General features: G+C 37.0%; 3 protein-coding genes across 7 annotated transcripts; 2 read left to right on the top strand and 1 right to left on the bottom strand.

Moving 5' to 3' along the window:
• Nucleotides 1-208: 208 nt before the first annotated feature.
• On the top strand, nt 209-9,109 carry ABCI11 (non-intrinsic ABC protein 14). 3 transcript variants are annotated; one of them, XM_021967412.2, is made up of 11 exons: nt 209-573; nt 682-739; nt 1,024-1,103; nt 1,413-1,464; nt 1,562-1,695; nt 2,171-2,285; nt 2,411-2,497; nt 2,660-2,708; nt 3,195-3,279; nt 4,037-4,156; nt 8,684-9,109. In XM_021967412.2, exons 1-10 carry the CDS (start codon nt 485-487, stop codon nt 4,113-4,115), a joined length of 828 nt encoding a protein of 275 aa, XP_021823104.1. In that variant the 5' UTR covers nt 209-484; the 3' UTR covers nt 4,116-4,156; nt 8,684-9,109. The 3 variants fall into 3 exon arrangements, with proteins under 3 accessions (XP_021823104.1, XP_021823105.1, XP_021823103.1); XM_021967413.2 differs by lacking the exon at nt 8,684-9,109 and adding an exon at nt 8,129-8,461; XM_021967411.2 differs by lacking the exon at nt 8,684-9,109 and adding an exon at nt 8,048-8,461 and having other exon boundaries at nt 219-573.
• LOC110764436 (protein LAZY 1-like) lies at nt 4,674-9,221 on the bottom strand. Of its 3 annotated transcripts, none has more exons than XM_088249783.1 (4): nt 9,107-9,221; nt 5,953-6,761; nt 5,054-5,336; nt 4,674-4,808 (listed from the first exon to the last, which is right to left on the bottom strand). In XM_088249783.1, exons 1-4 carry the CDS (start codon nt 9,219-9,221, stop codon nt 4,789-4,791), a joined length of 1,227 nt encoding a protein of 408 aa, XP_088105909.1. In that variant the 3' UTR covers nt 4,674-4,788. The 3 variants fall into 3 exon arrangements, with proteins under 3 accessions (XP_088105909.1, XP_088105908.1, XP_088105907.1); XM_088249782.1 differs by lacking the exon at nt 9,107-9,221 and adding an exon at nt 7,209-7,449; XM_088249781.1 differs by lacking the exons at nt 4,674-4,808; nt 9,107-9,221 and adding an exon at nt 7,209-7,449 and having other exon boundaries at nt 4,911-5,336.
• Nucleotides 9,222-10,758: 1,537 nt separating this feature from the next.
• Nucleotides 10,759-14,980, top strand: YSL6 (YELLOW STRIPE like 6). The gene is made up of 7 exons (XM_021967352.2): nt 10,759-11,332; nt 11,543-11,715; nt 12,013-12,110; nt 12,294-12,431; nt 12,674-12,863; nt 13,210-13,342; nt 13,915-14,980. Exons 1-7 carry the CDS (start codon nt 10,966-10,968, stop codon nt 14,847-14,849), a joined length of 2,034 nt encoding a protein of 677 aa, XP_021823044.1. The 5' UTR covers nt 10,759-10,965; the 3' UTR covers nt 14,850-14,980.
• Nucleotides 14,981-18,668: the final 3,688 nt, after the last annotated feature.

The raw sequence follows: 18,668 nt of genomic DNA on the forward strand, positions 1-18,668 counted from the left end.
GAAATAAGGATGAAAGAAAAAGAAATACAAGTTAAATATATATGTGCAACTCTCAAACGTTTTAATGATGGGTTTCCAGAGCATGTCGCTTTTCTTTATCAACTAACCTAACTATAAATTTCGATTTTTCAACCGATTGAAAAAAAATCCTGGGTTTTCAGGCCACCCTCCCAAAAAAAACCCAAACCCGCCACAAGCCCTTCAGAGCCCAAATCCATGAGTGCTTTGTCTTTCTTGTCTGGGAGCTTCTATAATGAGGATGCTATTTGAGGAGTTTATTTGAGGAGACCCATCTCACCATCAAAAGGATATAGAGCGCCCAATGCACCCATGTACTTTGTTTTTTTGTTGTTGACGGTGAGATTTCACCTCCTCACTCAACCTTCTCATCCTTCACCTCCTCAAATAACCTCCTCACTCAACCTCTCATCCTACCCTTTCCGTTTCTTGTATTGTTTCACTCTCAGTCCGCAGACCGCGAAACATGGCGAGCTCCGTTTTCGCCTTCAACCCCTTAACAGGGCGGAGAGCGCGCGAACCAGTAACCCCAATCGCACCCAAATCACGCTTAAGGCAAGCGTCTAGTCTGTCTGACCTTCTCATATCACATTTTATCCAATGCATTATTGACGTATAGTGTTCACAATTCTATGATTATATTGGATTTTCTTGTTTTCACAGTTCGAATTTCCGAAACTCACACTCTGTAAAGTTCAAATGCGAGCACTCGTGCTTTGAAGTAAGTTTCCTTTTCCAACTTCGATTTTCTTTAATTTTATTATAATTTTCCTTTTGCTAAGTTCTTGATCAGTATTTTGAAAGCATTCACAGTGAGGTAGGCAATGTGTATAATTATGGCTTGTCCATAGAATTTGGTTAATTTTCCAAGTAATGGCTTCATTTCCTTCAGATTTGATCATTGGCTCATAAGCTTGTGAATCTTTGTCTTACTTAAGTTTTGTGAAAGTAAAACACAGTCTGTTAGTTTTAACAGCTGAAGTATTCAATCTGTCACTTTTACAGGTTAGCAATGTTAGCTACCAACCGCCAGGGACCGAGCTTAGCCTTTTAAATTCTGTTAGTTTTTCACTTCCGGAGAAAAGGTACATATTTGTGGTCTGGTAGTCAATCTTTAGTTGCATGCAAACCACATTCATTCTGGCAAGCTTTTGAAATTCGGTTTAGTTGATTCCGAGTAGGAATGCCTCTGTGAGGTAATATTGTCATGGATCATCCTCTGCCTCAGATATATTAACAGATTGTTTTATATCAGACCATACAAAGGATGTGTTAGATGCAATGAACTGGTTCACATATTGTCAGATATTTATTTGGGTTGGACCACACATATTCTGTGATGGGTGGAGCAGATTTTGCATTCTTAGGATAACTTGTTCACTTTGATCTGGCAGCTTTGGCTTAATTTTTGGACGGAGTGGTAGTGGAAAGACTACTCTTGTGCAGGTTGTGTGTTAATGTTATTGAAGGAACTCTTACTCATTATGTTATCCATCTTCTTTTTAAGCAGTATCTTGTATATGATTTCCTCTCCCTCTTCCAGCTTCTTGCAGGGATAAGCAAACCAACTTCAGGTTCAATTTACATTCAAAAATATGGAAATGATGGCAATCCAGTTCAGTCTCCTGAACCCTTATCCTCAGGAAGAGTTGGCATTGTATTTCAGTTTCCAGAGAGGTACTGAATATTAGTTAAGAAACTAAAAATTGTTTGCAGTCTCTATAAATCATGATAAGGGTTTGGGGTTCTCTCTTGCATATATTGAGAGTTACATCAGCATGTAGTCATTGGAATTTGTACAAAAGTAAAGCGTTTGGAGTTTCCCATTTTTGTCTGTACACTTATGTGTTAAATGAAAGTTTTTTTCTTACAGTGAGATTAAAAATGTATGTTCATTGCTCTACTGGAAATATACCTTTTTTCTAGTACTTGACCAAGTTTGTGTATCCAACATCTTCTGTTTGAATTACATTTCTGGAACTTAATCACCACTGTGTCAAAAGGTTTTTAATTTTCAGCCTTTGATCGTGGTGTATTACCTTCTTATGTTCTTAAATTACAGTAATGTGCCCCCATATCCTTCATAGTCTCTGTAATGTCTGTTTGGTTTCCCATTTCCAAGTTTTTGATAATATGTCCCCTTTCAAGCTAGGTATTTTGTCGCAGATAATGTTCTTGATGAAGTTACATTTGGGTGGCCAAGACAAAAGGGTGATCTTCAAATGAAGGAGCATCTTGCTCTAAGACTCCAACGAGCAATCAATTGGGTACTTGTGCCCCTTCCCAACACGAACATTTTCTTCTACTTATTCTGGCATTTTTTTTCGTTGATGCTCACTATTTATAGGGTTTGGTTATTTTAAAAGATGATTAATTCAACTGATGACTGTAGGTTGGTTTAAGTGGGATCTCATTGGATAGAGATCCTCACTCCCTTAGTGGTGGCTACAAACGTCGGCTTGCCTTGGCAATTCAATTAGTAAGAACTTCGATTTAAACACAATCACAAACACCAAATTGACAATGTAATACATATTAGATGACACCTTAACTATGTGGTTTCGTAAAGTTCAGTCTTATATAGCTGGTTATCACTTTGGCATGAAGTCACTCATACTTGTCAATTGACCTTAATCTTCAGGTGCAAGTCCCTGATTTATTGATATTGGATGAACCTCTTGCTGGTCTTGGTAAGAAGATGAATTTGGTGCCTTTGGTTCTACTTCATTACTGGTTTCATTTGCTCCTTCCATGCAAGTTGGACTAATGGAAAACTATTTTCAACAATCAGGCATTGAGAATGCCATTATGCTTTACCCAGGAAACATTTTTCACTGGCAACCAATAGAGGCATTCTCTCTTACACTCACTTTCAAACTGATCTCTCATTCACTATATACAAACCAACTTCCAGTGGACTTAGTGACCGAACCAAATTGACCTAACCAGTTGTGCTTGGCTGCTGGCTTCAAAATTTTGGATTCTAGTTTTTCTCTGGAAAATGTTGTCATAAGTTTGCTTGTTTTTGCTGAGAATTCCTATTCTCCAAATTGTTTCATTGATGCTCATGCTTTTTTATTTTTCTTGTTTCATTTTCTTCTTTTTTTCCTGCTGGGGAGGAGGGTTATATCTCTGATCCTTTATTTGATATTTATATAAACTTTTGTTTTGATCAGATTGGAAGGCACGTGCTGATGTTGTAAAGCTTCTAAAGCATCTAAAGAAAGAATTGACTATACTTGTTGTCAGCCATGATCTCAAGTCTGTTTTTTTTGTTTCCTGGTTCTAACTTCTGATTCTTTGTTGTTGTTCACTTGTTATATGTTCATTATTTCACTTGGTGCATTGCCTTAGTGACCTAGGTAGTGAGAGATTAACTTCAACTTTCTATGAAATTGATAAATTCAAAGTTTTAGTATTGCAAGCTATCATATATGGACCTAAATGTTTGCATTTTAACAAGGACATGAATGTGGCTCTATGAAGTTGAGAAAGATTCTACATTTATTTCTTGTCAGAAAAGGAGGTGCAAGATGTAGCAACTTTCTTAACTTTGCAAAGAAATTTTTGTGCATAACTAGAAGAAAAAGTGTGAGCCTGGTATCAAAGTCATAAAACCTGTGCAAAATAGAGTGCGAGCCTGGTGTCAAGGTTGTAATGTGTCCTATTAGTATTTTGTTGAGCAATGTGCATATAATTGTAATTGAAAGCCAATGGACTAATTTAGAATTACATTTACATTACCAAATGTTTTTTCAGTTTCCGAGTGGTATAAAACATTAATGATTATTGTTGCAATGGTTTAAAGGGCATACCAAGTCAGCTTAAAATGCACTGTATTTGGATTAAGGTGATCTTATTTTCCTAAAACTAATAGCATTGGCAAGTTTCATAATCTACCACCTAGGCCCTTCACCCATTTGGAATTATAAACGAACTGTATTACCTGGTCTCTTGTTTTCCTCTTGTTCTATACATTTTGTGTTCTGCTTATGGGAACTTATAATGGGCCTTTCAGAGAGTTAGCAGCTATAGTTGATCGATCTTGGAGGATGGAGATGGGTGGGTTTCTTAGGGAAGAGCTTCTACCGATTTGATTTCAGCAAGATGGTGCTGCCTCAACATGGCATGCTGTGAGGTTTGACTCTTTACTTTTATTTACTTCTGACACTCATGTCCACAAATTTATGGTGCTACCTATTTGAATTGGACTTTGAACCATGTAGCACATAAACAGTAGTGCTTTGCCTGGATAGTGGGTTCCTAAGAATTGATGCATTAAATTTGGATAACCAATTGTGAAACCATGGTGTGATGTTTGAGAATATTTGTTGATATCCGCCTCTTTGACTAAGATCAAGTTTCCTCAATGTCTGATAAGAATATATGATGTTCAAACAACACAATAGGCAACGAAAGAAAGGGTCTGGTTTCATAAAATATGGGATACACCATATAGCATGCTAGTAACTGGAATACTTATTCAAGAAATTTGAGAATGGCTCTCAAGTCTCGACCATTCAAATAAGACTTGTAGATAATTGAAATCTTTATTGATTGGGAAAGAAATTTAGATAAAACTAAGTCACAACTTCATCAACACACTGAGGAGAGATGAATACCTTCTAGTCTTTTTTCATTTTTTCTTGAGTTCATCAACACTCAATCACTCATAAATAAGTACATGAAAAGATAATATTATCAAACACAACATTGGCATTCTGTCTCAGAAAGGATCAAGACCACTGACTTTTCTTGCAACTTCTATTCCTACAGCTCCAACACCAAGTCTGCAATGCAAATAGCACGAAGTGGTTAAATATATTCATAATAGACTCAATTTTGCAGATCTTGACTATACTTCATAATAGACTCAATTTTTCATAGAAGACTGATGGTAGAGTATGAAATTTCTGTTGGGTATTTTGTACTTTTTGTTCTCCTGGATTTTAGGTTTTCTGTATCTGATTTCTCAGACCCAGTGGGAACTAATCAAAGTACGTTTCCATGGTATAGGATATAAAGTGATACTTACAGTCTGCATCTGTTTTAATCCAGTGCTCTCCCTTTCTTCTAAAATTGCTGCCACTCAGCCTGTATTGGGGAAAGTTCATGTATTTCTTACAATGTTCAGTCCCCTCCTTTATCATTGCCCCTTGAGGGAACCTTATGTTGTCTCTGCCCATGAGCATCATATTTTCACTACGACCACCATGGGCACTGGAATTGTTCTTGTCCTTGTATTTCTCGGCCTCGACAAATTCTCTTGCAGCTGTAGAGCTTTCAGGATGGATCCTTCTATGGAACATACGTAAGATCTGCATGCCACTCAAAAAGAAACGAAAAAGTTGAATGTGAAGTGTTATCCACTTTTTTCTTTTCCCAAATCTAAGTGAAGGCAACACCTGGTGGTTTTCGTCAAATTATTAAAAGAGAGATTGTTGTCTGATGAAGACATCTCATGGAAACTCTACTGATTAGTTTGGATAAATAAGGAGGCTGGATGCTAGGTTTTACAGAGATCAGTAACTTGGAAACAACACCTTCTTTTGAGTGTATAAATCACATCCTAAGACCTAAGCATGCTAGCAGGGATGATTTTCATGCTACATTTTGGTTCACACAATTAATTTATCTCTGGTGTCAGGGTCACATCCTTTGTGTGTGCAAAAAACCGTAAACAACCATTGGATCTCTCACCATTAATGTTTCTTTGGTCTAGATGCTGAAAATCAGATCTTTGATAGCATCAAATTCTTGTGTTTGACTTAGCTGTATCTAGGATAGCACTGATACAATCATTGCAATGCAATGATGTATTTATGTATGTATGTACACATCTACGTACACGTGTGCGTGTGTGTGTGTGATGCAGAGACATCAGACGTGCTGTTTAGCTGTGGGTCTGGGAATATCTAGTTGTAGGAACCCAACCTTATGGGGTTTCTTCTTGGTTGAAACAGAATCAGATGCCTCACCAAATTTCTTCCTGGTGGAAACAGGATCAGTTACATCACCACCAGTACAAGGGGCAGAGCTTTTCGAAGAAGCATGGAGTTTTTTAATGATCTTCTTCATGAACTGCGTGGCAGATGTATGCTTATGCTCGGATTTTATATCCACACTCTCACTTGTCTCCTTACAATTTTCAGTTGTCATCTTTGTCCTATCAAACAGCTCTTGCAGTGATGTCTTTTCTTTCTTCGCTTCTATTCTTGTGTCTGGTAGTTCAATTGAGGACCCAAAGAGATATTCTTTGAGCGGACATACCACAGTTGTTGTCCAGTACTCTTCATCTTCGGATTCCTCCATTTGCTTGCCATTGAGTGTAATAGTGCTAGCTTGACTGTTCCTTGCTGATGATGCATGAACCCCTTCTTCCTTTGTCTCCGCCTCAAGGAACTTTTCTAGCTCATAGCTGATGAGCTTCAAGTCATTCTGTGTCACTTCTGTTTTTTGCTCACTTAAGTTCTCTAAAGTTGTTGCAAAAGTTGGTGTTTCCGGCTCATTGATACTTGGTTCAGAGCCAAGTGTTCCAATGGTGAGAAAGCCATGAAATAGCTCTGAGATAATAGCAGATGTTTCTTCTTCTCTATTGGCTTCAGATTCAGAAAAAGATTTTTCTTGGTCCCTTTTAGGGGGCTCCAAGGATGTAGATCCATAGCTGGAGCCAAAGCTTGACTTCATATAGGAATGTTGATCATCAACTGATGGCTGAGCTGAAAGGAAAATACCAGGATCCCCTGAAATTAGTTACAAAAGGAATTAGGACATGTGTGAAAATAACAAATGAAGAATGGCTTGATCTGTGTATATAATCAAGTCATCTCAGTGGCTGCATTGTTGCTGTAATAAACTGGTCTCTCTGATGGTTGAGTAATTTCATTAGTTAGTACAACGTGGTTGGTGGTCCCAACATAATTCGCCAATGAGAGCTATCAGGTGGACACTGTCCACAAGAGATTGGCTGCCTCAGACAATTTGGGGTTCTGCAGTGTCATATTAAGATCAAGGAATATGAACTGAATTCTTAGCCTTGACTGCAGCGTTGTATATTATGATCAAGGATTTATTATGCTAATATTTGTAACCTGATTTATTCGAATTAAAAGTTTTGACTGATGTCTGGCTGCAACATTATTTAAGATGTGGGGAAAAAGAAGAAAATTACTGAAAAGTAGTAGGAATACCAATATTGAGATCCTTGAGAGGCTCAATGCTACCGTGCCGAAATTTGTGGTGCACCCATTGTAATAACTGCATGAATGGAATGCAAAAATAAAGTTTAAAGGAATGAACATAGCTCTTATTCTGAATTTGGTAAGAGTTTACACTTACCTTCATTTTCATTCGTGTCGAAGGGCTTGATGTTATATTTTTCTAGTAAACATTGAAGATAGAAAATAGATGTAGGTTTAGTTTGCAAGGAAGATGGGCTTTAAAAAGATATGATAGGAAGAGTGGCAGAATAAGATCTTTTCATTATGACTTCTAAACGAGGTGGAAGTCACTCATTGCTAGAAGGGTCTGAGGTGGTTGAGTAGAGAGACATTTAGAAAGATACAAGATTGTGGTTGGCTGTTCTTATCAAGACCAAATCATGTAGACAAATTGAAGGGTGGTTTGGATACCTATAAGATTGTTCTTATGCGTATAATGCGTATTTGTGCTTCATTGAGGTGGGTTGCACAAGTAAGCATTGATGTTTTATATATGCTGCTGCAAATATGATTATTGGTTAAATTGTGAAAGCTTTAGATAAGCATTGTACTATATTTTCATATACGATGAAAGCTGCTCAATATTGCATTGAAAACTGAAAAGTTAAATGCCTGCTGTAGGTTCTAGAAGTTGAATTAGCGTTTACTTGTTACAATCTCATGTAGGATCCATGAGTTATAAATGGACTTGTGATTTATGAACAGGACAGGGGTAAACTCATTTTGCTTAAACAACAACATTGATGCAGCTCTGCTTTATGCTTAATTTCTCTCTCTTTTATTTATATTAGCCCAAACCTTTCATGCAGGTATAATTTGGACAGTTAATAGCTATAGAGGGGTTTAGATTTGACCAACTGTTGTACTTATCATGTCTAAGTATCTTCTAGATGGAGGAGGCACCAGGACAAGGTTGCTGGCCCAGAAATATTAGCATACCCCACAACGTTACTCATCTCTCGAAGTTGAGTAATTTGGGAAGGATAATGCTGCCGTAGGCTTAGAGACAAAGCCATGCATGCATGCCTCCATCTTTGATTCCTTTTACAAGTGGGCTTGATAATTACGCAAGACAAATGAAGTACTAAAGAGATCCTGGGCAGAAAGTATATTCATAGTTTATACATGTAAACTGATTTTGTGATTTCGCTTCAAAGCATTGAAGAACTGCTATTGAATAATTGTTTTTATTATTATTAATGACGGGAATCGATATTCGACTGCGACTGTTCTTAATGGTGCATGTAGATAAGTACATACAAAGCATACTTAGTTTGGAATCTTACAGAAATTTCGTTTCCAGGGCATGCTTGTCTCTCGAGTATGGTTACTGGTGCTACTGGCTAATAATGCTTGTTCATTTTCTGTGAGCTAAATGCAGTTGGCTGAATTTTGAATGCATACAATTAGACTATGTTGCGTCACTTGAATTATTACTATTGCAGAATTTATGCATGCAAAGGACTTGTTGGGCAGAATTCCGAAGGCAGAATAGGGCAAGTAAAAAATTACGAAGGTGCAAGCAAATGCGGAATTTGACAACAAGTGGAACTGGCATAGCATCTTTGTTTGTTTCTGTTGTTTGTTTTTGTTTTGGTTTTGGTTTCCTTTTTGCATGAAATGATGTTGAAGAGGAAGAGTGGTGAAGGAGTCACCCTCTACTCTATAATTGCGATCATGATGAATTAATTAATTAATTGAGACAAGATCTATCAAAATTCCAACCAATAGGGAGATCTCTCTCCTCAAATCGGGTGCTTGGATTGGGGGTATCCTAATTCTTTGCTAACCAACGAAGAGCTAGAATATGAAAGAGTTGCCACTTTTGGTCGTGGAAGACTAAAGACAAAGAGAAGAGAATCACTCACCATCCATGACACCTTCCATATACCACCACAACAAACGCAAACTCAGCAAAATTCTCGGCAGGAGGATCCACCACAAGCATCCATGACCATGTGAGTTAGATTTCGTATTCGGCATTTTGTTTTCTTATTTTTTTGGGTCTGATTCTCATTGGGCAGTTGGAATATGTGTTTATCTTCATTATTGTTTTTGTATAGTATGGAGTTATTACATGATCACCCTAATTATTGTTGGTTCTTATTTGTATGGAGCTATTTCAAAATGATAAGACCCCCATCAAACAAGTGTAAAGTGTATGGGTCTAATTTCCTCTATTTCTCCTTTAGCAGTTGAGCCATCCATCATGCATACTTTATTAGTAGATAACCAATTTGGTTTCTAGATGCATTATCATTATGGATAAATAGTTCATGGTTGTTGCATTTCTTAAATGCTTGGCATTATATCTCTCTGATAAGTTGGGATTTTTTTTTTGTTATTGGCAATGTAAAATAATCATCAAACACTACTCTCTAATGAAAAAATAAGATAAAAAATAGATGACACATTTGTTTAACCTTAAGTTGTTCAAACACGAATCTTTTAAAGATCACACATTTGTTCATGTCTCTCATGTTTGGGTTTTGGATAGTATTGGTTGTTTCAGTGCTATCTTTGTACACTCTTACAGTGTTTTAAAATAATAATAATAATAATAAAACATCTCTTCCAACAACAAAAAAGTGATAATAACAATTTTTTATTTTTTTATTGTTTTGGTTTTATAAAAAATAGGAGGGTGTATTGGATTGACTCATCTTTTGGACTAGTTAAGAGATAAGGGGGTTGACGAAGCTTGCATTTGGATCTCCAAGGTGAAGAGGGTGACATTTTTGTTACGGAGCAAAGTAGTAATAGCCCAATGGGCCAACACCACATCCCATGATCCCATCTTTTACTTGACAGTTCTGACCAAAATAATAATAATCTTTTCCTTGACAGTCGGTCATTCAGCCAAGTTACACTTACCTCACACACTGTGCCGTAATTTTATTTTATTTATACAGTTTCTTTAATTTTCTTTTTGAGTTATTTAGACCACTATCTCCTTGAGGTTTTCGATATTTTCACAAAATCCCTAAAATCTTTGAAGTTTCAGAAATTACACAAACACTCTTTGAGGTTTTTAAATTATTTTCACAAAATCCCTTTATGTTGATTTTTTGTCCAAAAACTGATGATTTTATATAAAATTTCTTCAAATGACAAAGTTAGCATTCGAGAATAGATTGCCCATACATTTATTGAGGTTAATTTTGTCCTTTGCATATGTTTTTTTCAATGAAATCATCAATTTTTAAATGAACAATCAACGAAAATAACTTTTATAAAAACAATTTGAAATCTCAAAAGGCGTTTTTATAATTTTCTAAACTTTAAAGAGTTTTGTGGAAACACCGAAAACTTTAGAGAATATTAGTGTAAATAACTCTTTTCTTTTTCCCCATTTCTTTAGCCTGCATTATCCGTGAACCTACTCAGAATTTATAACAAAATACAGTGAATATAACGGCGAGACATGTGGCATAATTTGAGTGGACCAAACAATTACCCGCGTCGTCATGATTGGTTTGGATAAATTGACTAGAACAAACTTTCAAAAGGCTTACGCTACCTTTCCTTCCCCGGAAGACTCCAACTACCTATCTGTCTGCACGTCTGCTCCACACGCCAGCCCATCCCTCTGCTCTGCCCACAACATAACACAACGCATCTCAAAAATGTCAACAATATAAATCTTGACCTTCATTGAAATTGAAATTGAAATCCCTATTCATTTTCCAACAATAGACACCAGAATATTCAAAAGCTCATCACAGTCATGGGAACCGAGACAGCGTCCGTGGAGATATCAGAGCCATTGCTTCACGATTCGGACAAGATCAGGCCCCTTCAGTCTGTCGATGATGATGACCAAGTCCCCGAATGGCAGGACCAGATCACGCTCAGAGCGATGGTGGTGAGCGCGCTGTTGGGGACCCTCTTCTGCATCATCACCCACAAGCTCAATCTTACGGTTGGGATTATTCCGTCCATGAATGTCGGCGCTGGGCTTCTAGGCTTCTTCTTCGTCAAGTCCTGGACTGGCCTCTTGTCCAAATTAGGGTTTCCTGTTGCTCCCTTTACTAGGCAAGAAAACACCGTCATCCAGACCTGCGTTGTTGCTTGTTATGGCCTCGCTTTTAGCGGTAACCTCTCTTTCTCTTGTTTGGATAATTGCTTTGTGTTCTGTTTGTCACTAAATAGCTATTAATCAGTGTGAATGGGTTTTTTTTATCCAATTATATATAGCTCTTACTCTCCATTTCCTGTTAGTTAATAGCTAATATGGACATTATGATGAAAATGTTTTTCTTCTTTCTGGTGTGTAATCATATAAATGTGAAATGAATTGGCAGGGGGATTCGGTTCCTATCTGATTGCAATGGATGAGCGAACATATAATCTTATTGGTGCTGATTACCCTGGTAATCGGGCAGAAGATGTTAAAAATCCAAGCTTGTGGTGGATGACTGGTTTCATGTTTGTTGTCAGCTTCCTTGGCCTTTTTAGTCTTGTTCCCCTTCGCAAGGTAACTACTTACTTCATGGATATGGATAATTTTTCGGTGCTACATATATATGGGTTTCGTTTTGAGCTAATACTAATAGTGACTGTTGCTTGTGACTTAAGTTGGCTCCTGGTGTTTTGCCCTTACATCTATGGAATTGTCTTTTTAATTTGCTATTGGCATGTCTGATTCAATGTATATAATGTTGTAATTTTTAGACCCTTTGACAGAAACATTTGTCTCCTAATGTGTATTCATTGGCTAAGCCTTTTCACTGTTCGAATGTATCCTATCACATCTTTATTCATATGATATCAGGTTATGGTCATGGACTACAAACTCACGTATCCCAGTGGGACAGCCACAGCAATGTTGATAAATAGTTTTCACACTAACACTGGTGTAGAGCTTGCCGGGTAAAGTCTATGTCTCAACTTTATGATATGTTCAACAGCAGTCCATTTTGCCACCACTGGAATTGGTCTTTATTTTCCCCTTAAAAAAGTAGATTTAATAATTCCTTAAGCCCCTTGTAGCCATTTTTACTAAAATGGATGCTTCATTTCCAACTAATGGTCTTCATAGTTTTATTTTTGCAGGAAGCAAGTTCGTGCTCTAGGAAAGTATTTAAGTATAAGTTTAATTTGGAGCTGCTTTAAGTGGTTCTTTAGTGGTGTAGGAGATTCATGCGGATTTGACAACTTTCCTAGCTTTGGGTTGACACTGTTTAAGAACACGTAAGGCGATTATATTTTTGGTTTTCTTCATGAATCTTCTCTTCATTCTCACTCCCCTTCCCAACCCTTCCCTTTCCCTCCCTCTCTTTCCACACGCATTCACCCCTTGTTCTTTTGGGCTTTGACCTGGATTTCATTTGTTAAGTTCTTTGGAAGTGGCATAAAAGGGTTCCTTTAAGTAAGATCCACAATATTTTATAACAGTGAAGTTGTTGATGTTTTACGTGACTTGCTTCATGCAGGTTTTATTTTGACTTCAGTCCAACTTATGTTGGATGCGGTCTCATATGCTCTCACATAGTCAACTGCTCAGTTCTTTTTGGGGCTATCTTATCATGGGGTTTTCTTTGGCCATTAATATCACAATATGCTGGGGACTGGTATCCAGCGGATCTTGGTAGTAATGATTTCAAAGGTCTTTATGGATATAAGGTATTATGGAATTATTTTCATTTGGGGCACACTACCTTGATTTCTCAGGCTAATTACATGAGTTTAGTGTAACTTTTTGTAGCCTGGATCTTGTTGCATTTCTTATGAAAAACCTCTAAAGGTAGAGTAAGGAAGCATGGTACACACACACACATACTTTCTCTCTCTCTCTCTCTCTCTCTCTCTCTCTCTCTCTCTCTCTCTCTCTCTCTCTCTCTCTCTCTCATATTGGTTTTTTTTGTCATCCTCTCTCTCTCTCTCTCATATTGGTATTTTTTGGTCATCCTCTCTCATATATGTGAATTTTCTCCAGAAGTGATGTTCTGACCCATTGTGTTGTTTGCAGGTCTTTATTGCTATTGCCCTCATACTAGGGGATGGTCTCTACAATTTGGTGAAGATTATAACCATTACTCTCAAGGAAATATGCAATAAGAGTAGCAAACAGAGCAACCTTCCTGTTGTTAATGAGGTTTTAGGTGAGTCTTTGTATGGTCTCTACAATTTCATTTTGTCACTCCTCACACTCCATATATGGATGGCATGTATTCACTCCACTGATGTTTGAACTGTATGTTTTTCTTCCTGTAGTAGTGTTTGTATATGAGTAATCTATTCTATTCTAGTTCTGGCATAAGAATATAACTGGCTGAAGAAATCTATGTATTTGCTACACATGCAGTTTATTCTGCTAGATATAGGAACTAAAATTATGGTTCTCTATTGTATTCAGATGTGTTAGGCATTTTCAGTAGAGTCGAAATAAATTTTAATTTTAATTGTCAAGGCAGCTTTTATTGGTTAAATTTCTGATCAATATAATTTTGCGACATATTGTTATTAGTATTTTCTGTATGACTACATGTATTATCCTAGTATTGCTTTGTGAGAAGATATTGGTGGATAACCTGTCCAAAAGAAAAAAGAAAGAAAGAGGGGATAGCATCTCACACTTGGCATAGTATGAGTTGATTAAAGTTTGCATGTATCTTAATTATAAGGAAACCTGTTTTCACCTGAAGACTAATAGTTGTTGATATGTGTTAAGCAGACGGGGACAGTTCTGAAGTTACACTGGAGCAGAAAAAGAGGGAAGAGGTATTTCTAAAGGATAGAATACCAACGTGGGTTGCAGGTGCAGGATATGTGGGCCTAGTTGCAATATCTACAGCAACAATGCCAATCATCTTTCCACCTCTCAAATGGTATTTGGTTCTAGGCTCATATGTCCTTGCTCCGGCCCTTGCCTTCTGCAACTCCTATGGCACTGGCCTCACAGACTGGAATTTAGCTACAACTTATGGGAAAATTGGTCTCTTCATCCTTGCTTCGCTAGTTGGACGTGATGGTGGGGTTATAGCTGGGTTAGCAGCTTGTGGGGTGATGATGTCCATTGTCTCGACCGCAGCTGATCTCATGCAAGACTTCAAGACAGGCTACCTCACTATGTCTTCGGCTAAGTCTATGTTTATTAGCCAGCTAGTGGGAACAGCCATGGGCTGTGTGATTGCTCCATTAACATTCTGGTTGTTTTGGACCGCTTTTGACATTGGGTCACCTGATGGTCCGTACAAAGCACCGAATGCTGTAATATTCAGGGAGATGGCAATACTAGGCATCGAGGGCTTCTCGGAGCTGCCCAAGCATTGCCTGGCTATGTGCTGTGGTTTTTTCGTGGCAGCTCTGGTCATAAACCTCCTGAGGGATGTGACCCCTAAGAAAATATCACAATTTATTCCTATTCCAATGGCGATGGCAGTCCCATTCTATATCGGAGCATACTTTGCCATCGACATGTTTGTTGGGACAGTGATATTGTTCATATGGGAGCGATTGAATAGGAAGGGCGCAGAGGATTATGCAGGGGCAGTTGCTTCGGGTCTAATATGTGGTGATGGGATTTGGACAATTCCATCAGCGATCCTCTCTATTTTCAAGGTCAATCCACCCATCTGCATGTACTTTGGGCCTTCTTTGAGCAGTTGAGTTGAGTTTAGTTGCTTGGACTTTGTAAATAACTACTTAACTTACGTATGATTTAATTGACCCTAAACTTATTGGGGTTCCCTTGTCTGCCATGTACATTAAATCAAACGGTTGAATACTTGGAACTTGTATGGCTCGTGTCTCGCCTTTCACTCTTTTTTTTTTCTTTTTTTTTTGGGGTTCTTTTAGGACATATGCACGATTAAATTAGAAATTAGAATGCCTCATACTTGAGGTTTTCCGATCTTTTTTCTATTTTTGGGATAGAGGGGCTAACCCTTAAAAAAAGGCAAAACTAAATGGGAAAGAAATGATTTTCGTTTCCATGTATATATGTTGCGGTTTCCAGCAAATTAGATTAAAGACAATTGTAGCTAGCCATTATTAGGTCAGGGGTTCTGACGTTGCAATTTGGTTGACAAACCAGAGGAAAACTGAAAATTTTGGCAGTTTTGTTATTTCAAGTAATTTTGGTATATCAGTCATTGTTTTGGATAGACTGGTACACTACATATTTAGATATTCTGTGTGAAAGGGAAATCTAGTTCTCTCCACAGCTAAGGCTAATAAGTAACTCCAGTGACATGTGTGCATACATTTATTTTTTTGTGTGTTTTTTATTAATTATTTTTATATATGTGTCAAACTACGATTCACATGAAGGAGATGTATCCTCTCACCTGTAAGGAGGAGGCAAATAGTATATTATATCTAAAGAGGGAGGGAGGGAGGGTATTCAAAATTCTGAATTTAGCAAATGAGGCACATCTTCACATGGCAAAGATTGTGACTACTTGTATTCATTTAGTCCACATCCACTTAGCACTTAGCACTTAGCACTTAGCTAGTTCCACACTTGCACTGGATTGGATTCTTTTCCATCCCAATTCTGATAGAGAGACATAGATGTATGATTCTCAACCACCCATTCTCCATTTATTGGGTAATGGGCTATCTAAAATTATTGCCATCAATTCGTCATGTAACATCATCTGTAAAACAAATAGGAAATAAATAAATAAATAAAAATATTTCCTTGGAATATTGTGAACTTTCGTGCTTTTCCTTTTCCAACAAATTAATCATATATTTTTATTTTATTCTTCAGAGGTGAATAAAATATAAAACCTTATCTATCCTTATTTCTCTACAGCTTTTCTCTAACTAATAACTTTGGGAACTTTGACATGTTACCCAAAAAAAATAAATTATGAAAGCCTGAATATTCATAAAGAAAAATGACAAAGCTTGAGAAGAAAATAAGAACGGAAAAGGCAAAAGAAAGGGATGGCACACACACACACACCACACAAACAAGAGAGAGGTCTATATATCTTATCAAAAGGAGGCAGCAGCCAAGCCATTCACTTTCAGTTAGAGATTCTGGGCTGCCTGCCTGCCTGCCTGTCTTTATTTATTTAGTAATCGGAGAGCTGCTTAGCTTAGGCTCAGCAAGCAATTGGAATTTGGAGAGCTGATTATATCTTAATGTGGTGGTGGATATATATATATATATATATATATATATATATAGGATTATGGGTTTTATATATTGTTATATATATGCATCATGACATGCATGGAATGGAAAACCTATATAACTTCACCACACCCTCTGACAGCTAGACAGCTTTTATTATTTTGAAATCATTTACATAGGAATTCAAGAAGAAACCCCCCAAAAACATATATGCATATACTTGACCTACATTAATTTGTTTTCTTATAATACCTTGATTGATACACAGGGAATTTCCAGGATCTTTCCTCCCCTCATTTCACTCTATAAATTTTAGGCTTAATATGTTCTGTACTGATGTTGCGAAGCATCCTCCTAAGTGTTTGTGTGTATGAAATTTTAGCGCTGAGCTGACAGAGTAGCTGCCCGATTTCCTTCCATTTATTATTATTGGATATTCCAGAGACTGAAAAATAAAGGGAACATTACAAGTTAATCTCTTTTTCGAAAGAAAGAAAAAAAGAAAAGATAGATGGGAGTTGGAGGCTTGAATAATGATTAAGACAAACACAGAGCCAATTAAGCTTATCTCTTTATGGAAATTAGTCTTAGAAAAAACCTATATGAAAATGAAAGCAAAGTTGTTTTCCCATTGAAAGCTTTGAATTCATAAGATATTGGGTATGATATTTCAACAGCTAACTTTTGAGGAGGGGCCTTCCTTGTCTCCATGATGGGAAGCACATGTCACCATCCATTCAATCACCACCACACACATACCCATTCACACCATTATTATCATCACACATAAATCAACAGGTCTTCTCCACACCAAAGCACAAAGCTACACATTTCACACACACACAGAAAAAGTCATACTTCTCTCCAACGGGCCTAATTAAAGTTGCTTAATTAGTAATTAATCAAGTTTATCAGTATTCAATATATATATATATATATGACTGTGTACAGTATGCCAGTATGCATGATGAATCTGACATTACCCTAAACAAACTAAAAACTTAAAAAGAAAAGAAAAGAAAAAATTGATCCCCACTACGGTGACCAAAGACTGCATGCAAGAGCAAGCATGAGCTCTATGCATTTATATCCATCATGCAGTAGAAGTCAATGGGTTAGCTAGCTACATTTCTAGTTCTAGTAAGTGCTGCAATTCATTAGGGTTCCATCACTGGTCTTTGCATATGTATATGTATGGCCCACGAGCCCATGACCATCCATGAGAGTGGTTTTCCCGAATACACGACTAAGATGATGAGTAATATATATAAGTTCTCTCTCTCTCTCTCTAGATTTAACTTGATTGAGTTCCTGATTAAATAGTAAAAAGGGGAAAAACATGAATCATACCAACTTGCAACTTTTGAATTTTGAAGACTTAAAGCAACTTTGGACCAACTAAACCGACTAATTAAACCCATTCTTGTGGACTGGTTTATACATCACGAAAGCGATACAAAAGTTCGTTAAAAAAGAAAAAGAAAAAATGAAATATCGTAACGTTCCTTGAAATATATATCCATGGTTTTCATCATTTTGAGCTTTTCCTTCTTTTTTCAGGCTTACCAGCTAGTAACTAGCTAGCTAGCTTGAAAAGATGACCTAGTAGATTAATCCCACACGCTAGTTTGCTACAAATCTTTTAACTGCTGTATGTAGAAACTGGGCAGATCGTAAAACAACTGACAACGTACGGCATCGACAATAGCAAAATAGAAAGACCTGAATTTGCGCATTCAATGCCTTTTCTTCCCATTTGTCAATTGATATTCATTTTCATCAAATTCGTGCATGGCACATATCATTGTATATAATGATTGTTTTATAAAAACTACCATGACAAAGAAGAAAAAAAAATATTTTAGTAATATTGAGTGGTAAGTGAAGCATAAGTCGGTAGTCAAATAATCTCTCTCATAAAGAAAGTCTCAAATTTGGTTCAAGTCTCTCCTCCTTCATCAAATGTTGTCTATAGCAGCTAATCAGAACTTTAATTACAAGGTTTTGCCCTGTTGCACACACACACACATGCTGATGTGTGTCACAAATAAAATTCTGATGTAGAAGGAGAATATGTATATGTGATTGTGAGGTTTAAAATTTAGATTATAAGTTGAAACGGGGTCTAGCATATTGGAGAATGACATTGACTTATAGATTAGCGGTTTCAAGTTCGAATTCCCATAACACTTTGCTAGTGTGCGTGCGAAAGTCCCCTCTCCCTTATAGTTCAGACTGTTATTTGTATTAAAAAAAAGATTATAAACAAAAAATGAATTAAAGAAGAGAGCTAATGTGCATTGACTGCATCATCTTTTAAGTACAAGCGATAGTTTAAC

The sequence above is a fragment of the Prunus avium genome, chromosome 3, assembly GCF_965620075.1.
Source record: "Prunus avium chromosome 3, drPruAviu1.hap1.1, whole genome shotgun sequence".
In the NCBI taxonomy this organism is placed as follows: Eukaryota; Viridiplantae; Streptophyta; class Magnoliopsida; order Rosales; family Rosaceae; genus Prunus; species Prunus avium.

Bases quoted from the DNA above. Each gene is read 5' to 3' on its own strand.
- ABCI11 (XM_021967412.2), top strand. From the start codon at position 485: ATGGCGAGCTCCGTTTTCGCCTTCAACCCCTTAACAGGGCGGAGAGCG. The intron at 1,465-1,561 runs GTTGTGTGTTAA...TCCCTCTTCCAG, and splicing joins GAAAGACTACTCTTGTGCAG to CTTCTTGCAGGGATAAGCAA. The intron at 2,709-3,194 runs GTAAGAAGATGA...TGTTTTGATCAG, and splicing joins TGAACCTCTTGCTGGTCTTG to ATTGGAAGGCACGTGCTGAT.
- LOC110764436 (XM_088249781.1), bottom strand. From the start codon at position 7,368: ATGAAAATGAAGGTAAGTGTAAACTCTTACCAAATTCAGAATAAGAGC. The intron at 6,762-7,208 runs GTATTCCTACTA...AACTAATTTCAG, and splicing joins TCTCAAGGATCTCAATATTG to GGGATCCTGGTATTTTCCTT. The intron at 5,337-5,952 runs GTTGGGTTCCTA...AGTGGCATGCAG, and splicing joins CCAAGAAGAAACCCCATAAG to ATCTTACGTATGTTCCATAG.
- YSL6 (XM_021967352.2), top strand. From the start codon at position 10,966: ATGGGAACCGAGACAGCGTCCGTGGAGATATCAGAGCCATTGCTTCAC. The intron at 12,432-12,673 runs GTAAGGCGATTA...TGCTTCATGCAG, and splicing joins TTGACACTGTTTAAGAACAC to GTTTTATTTTGACTTCAGTC. The intron at 12,864-13,209 runs GTATTATGGAAT...TGTTGTTTGCAG, and splicing joins AAGGTCTTTATGGATATAAG to GTCTTTATTGCTATTGCCCT.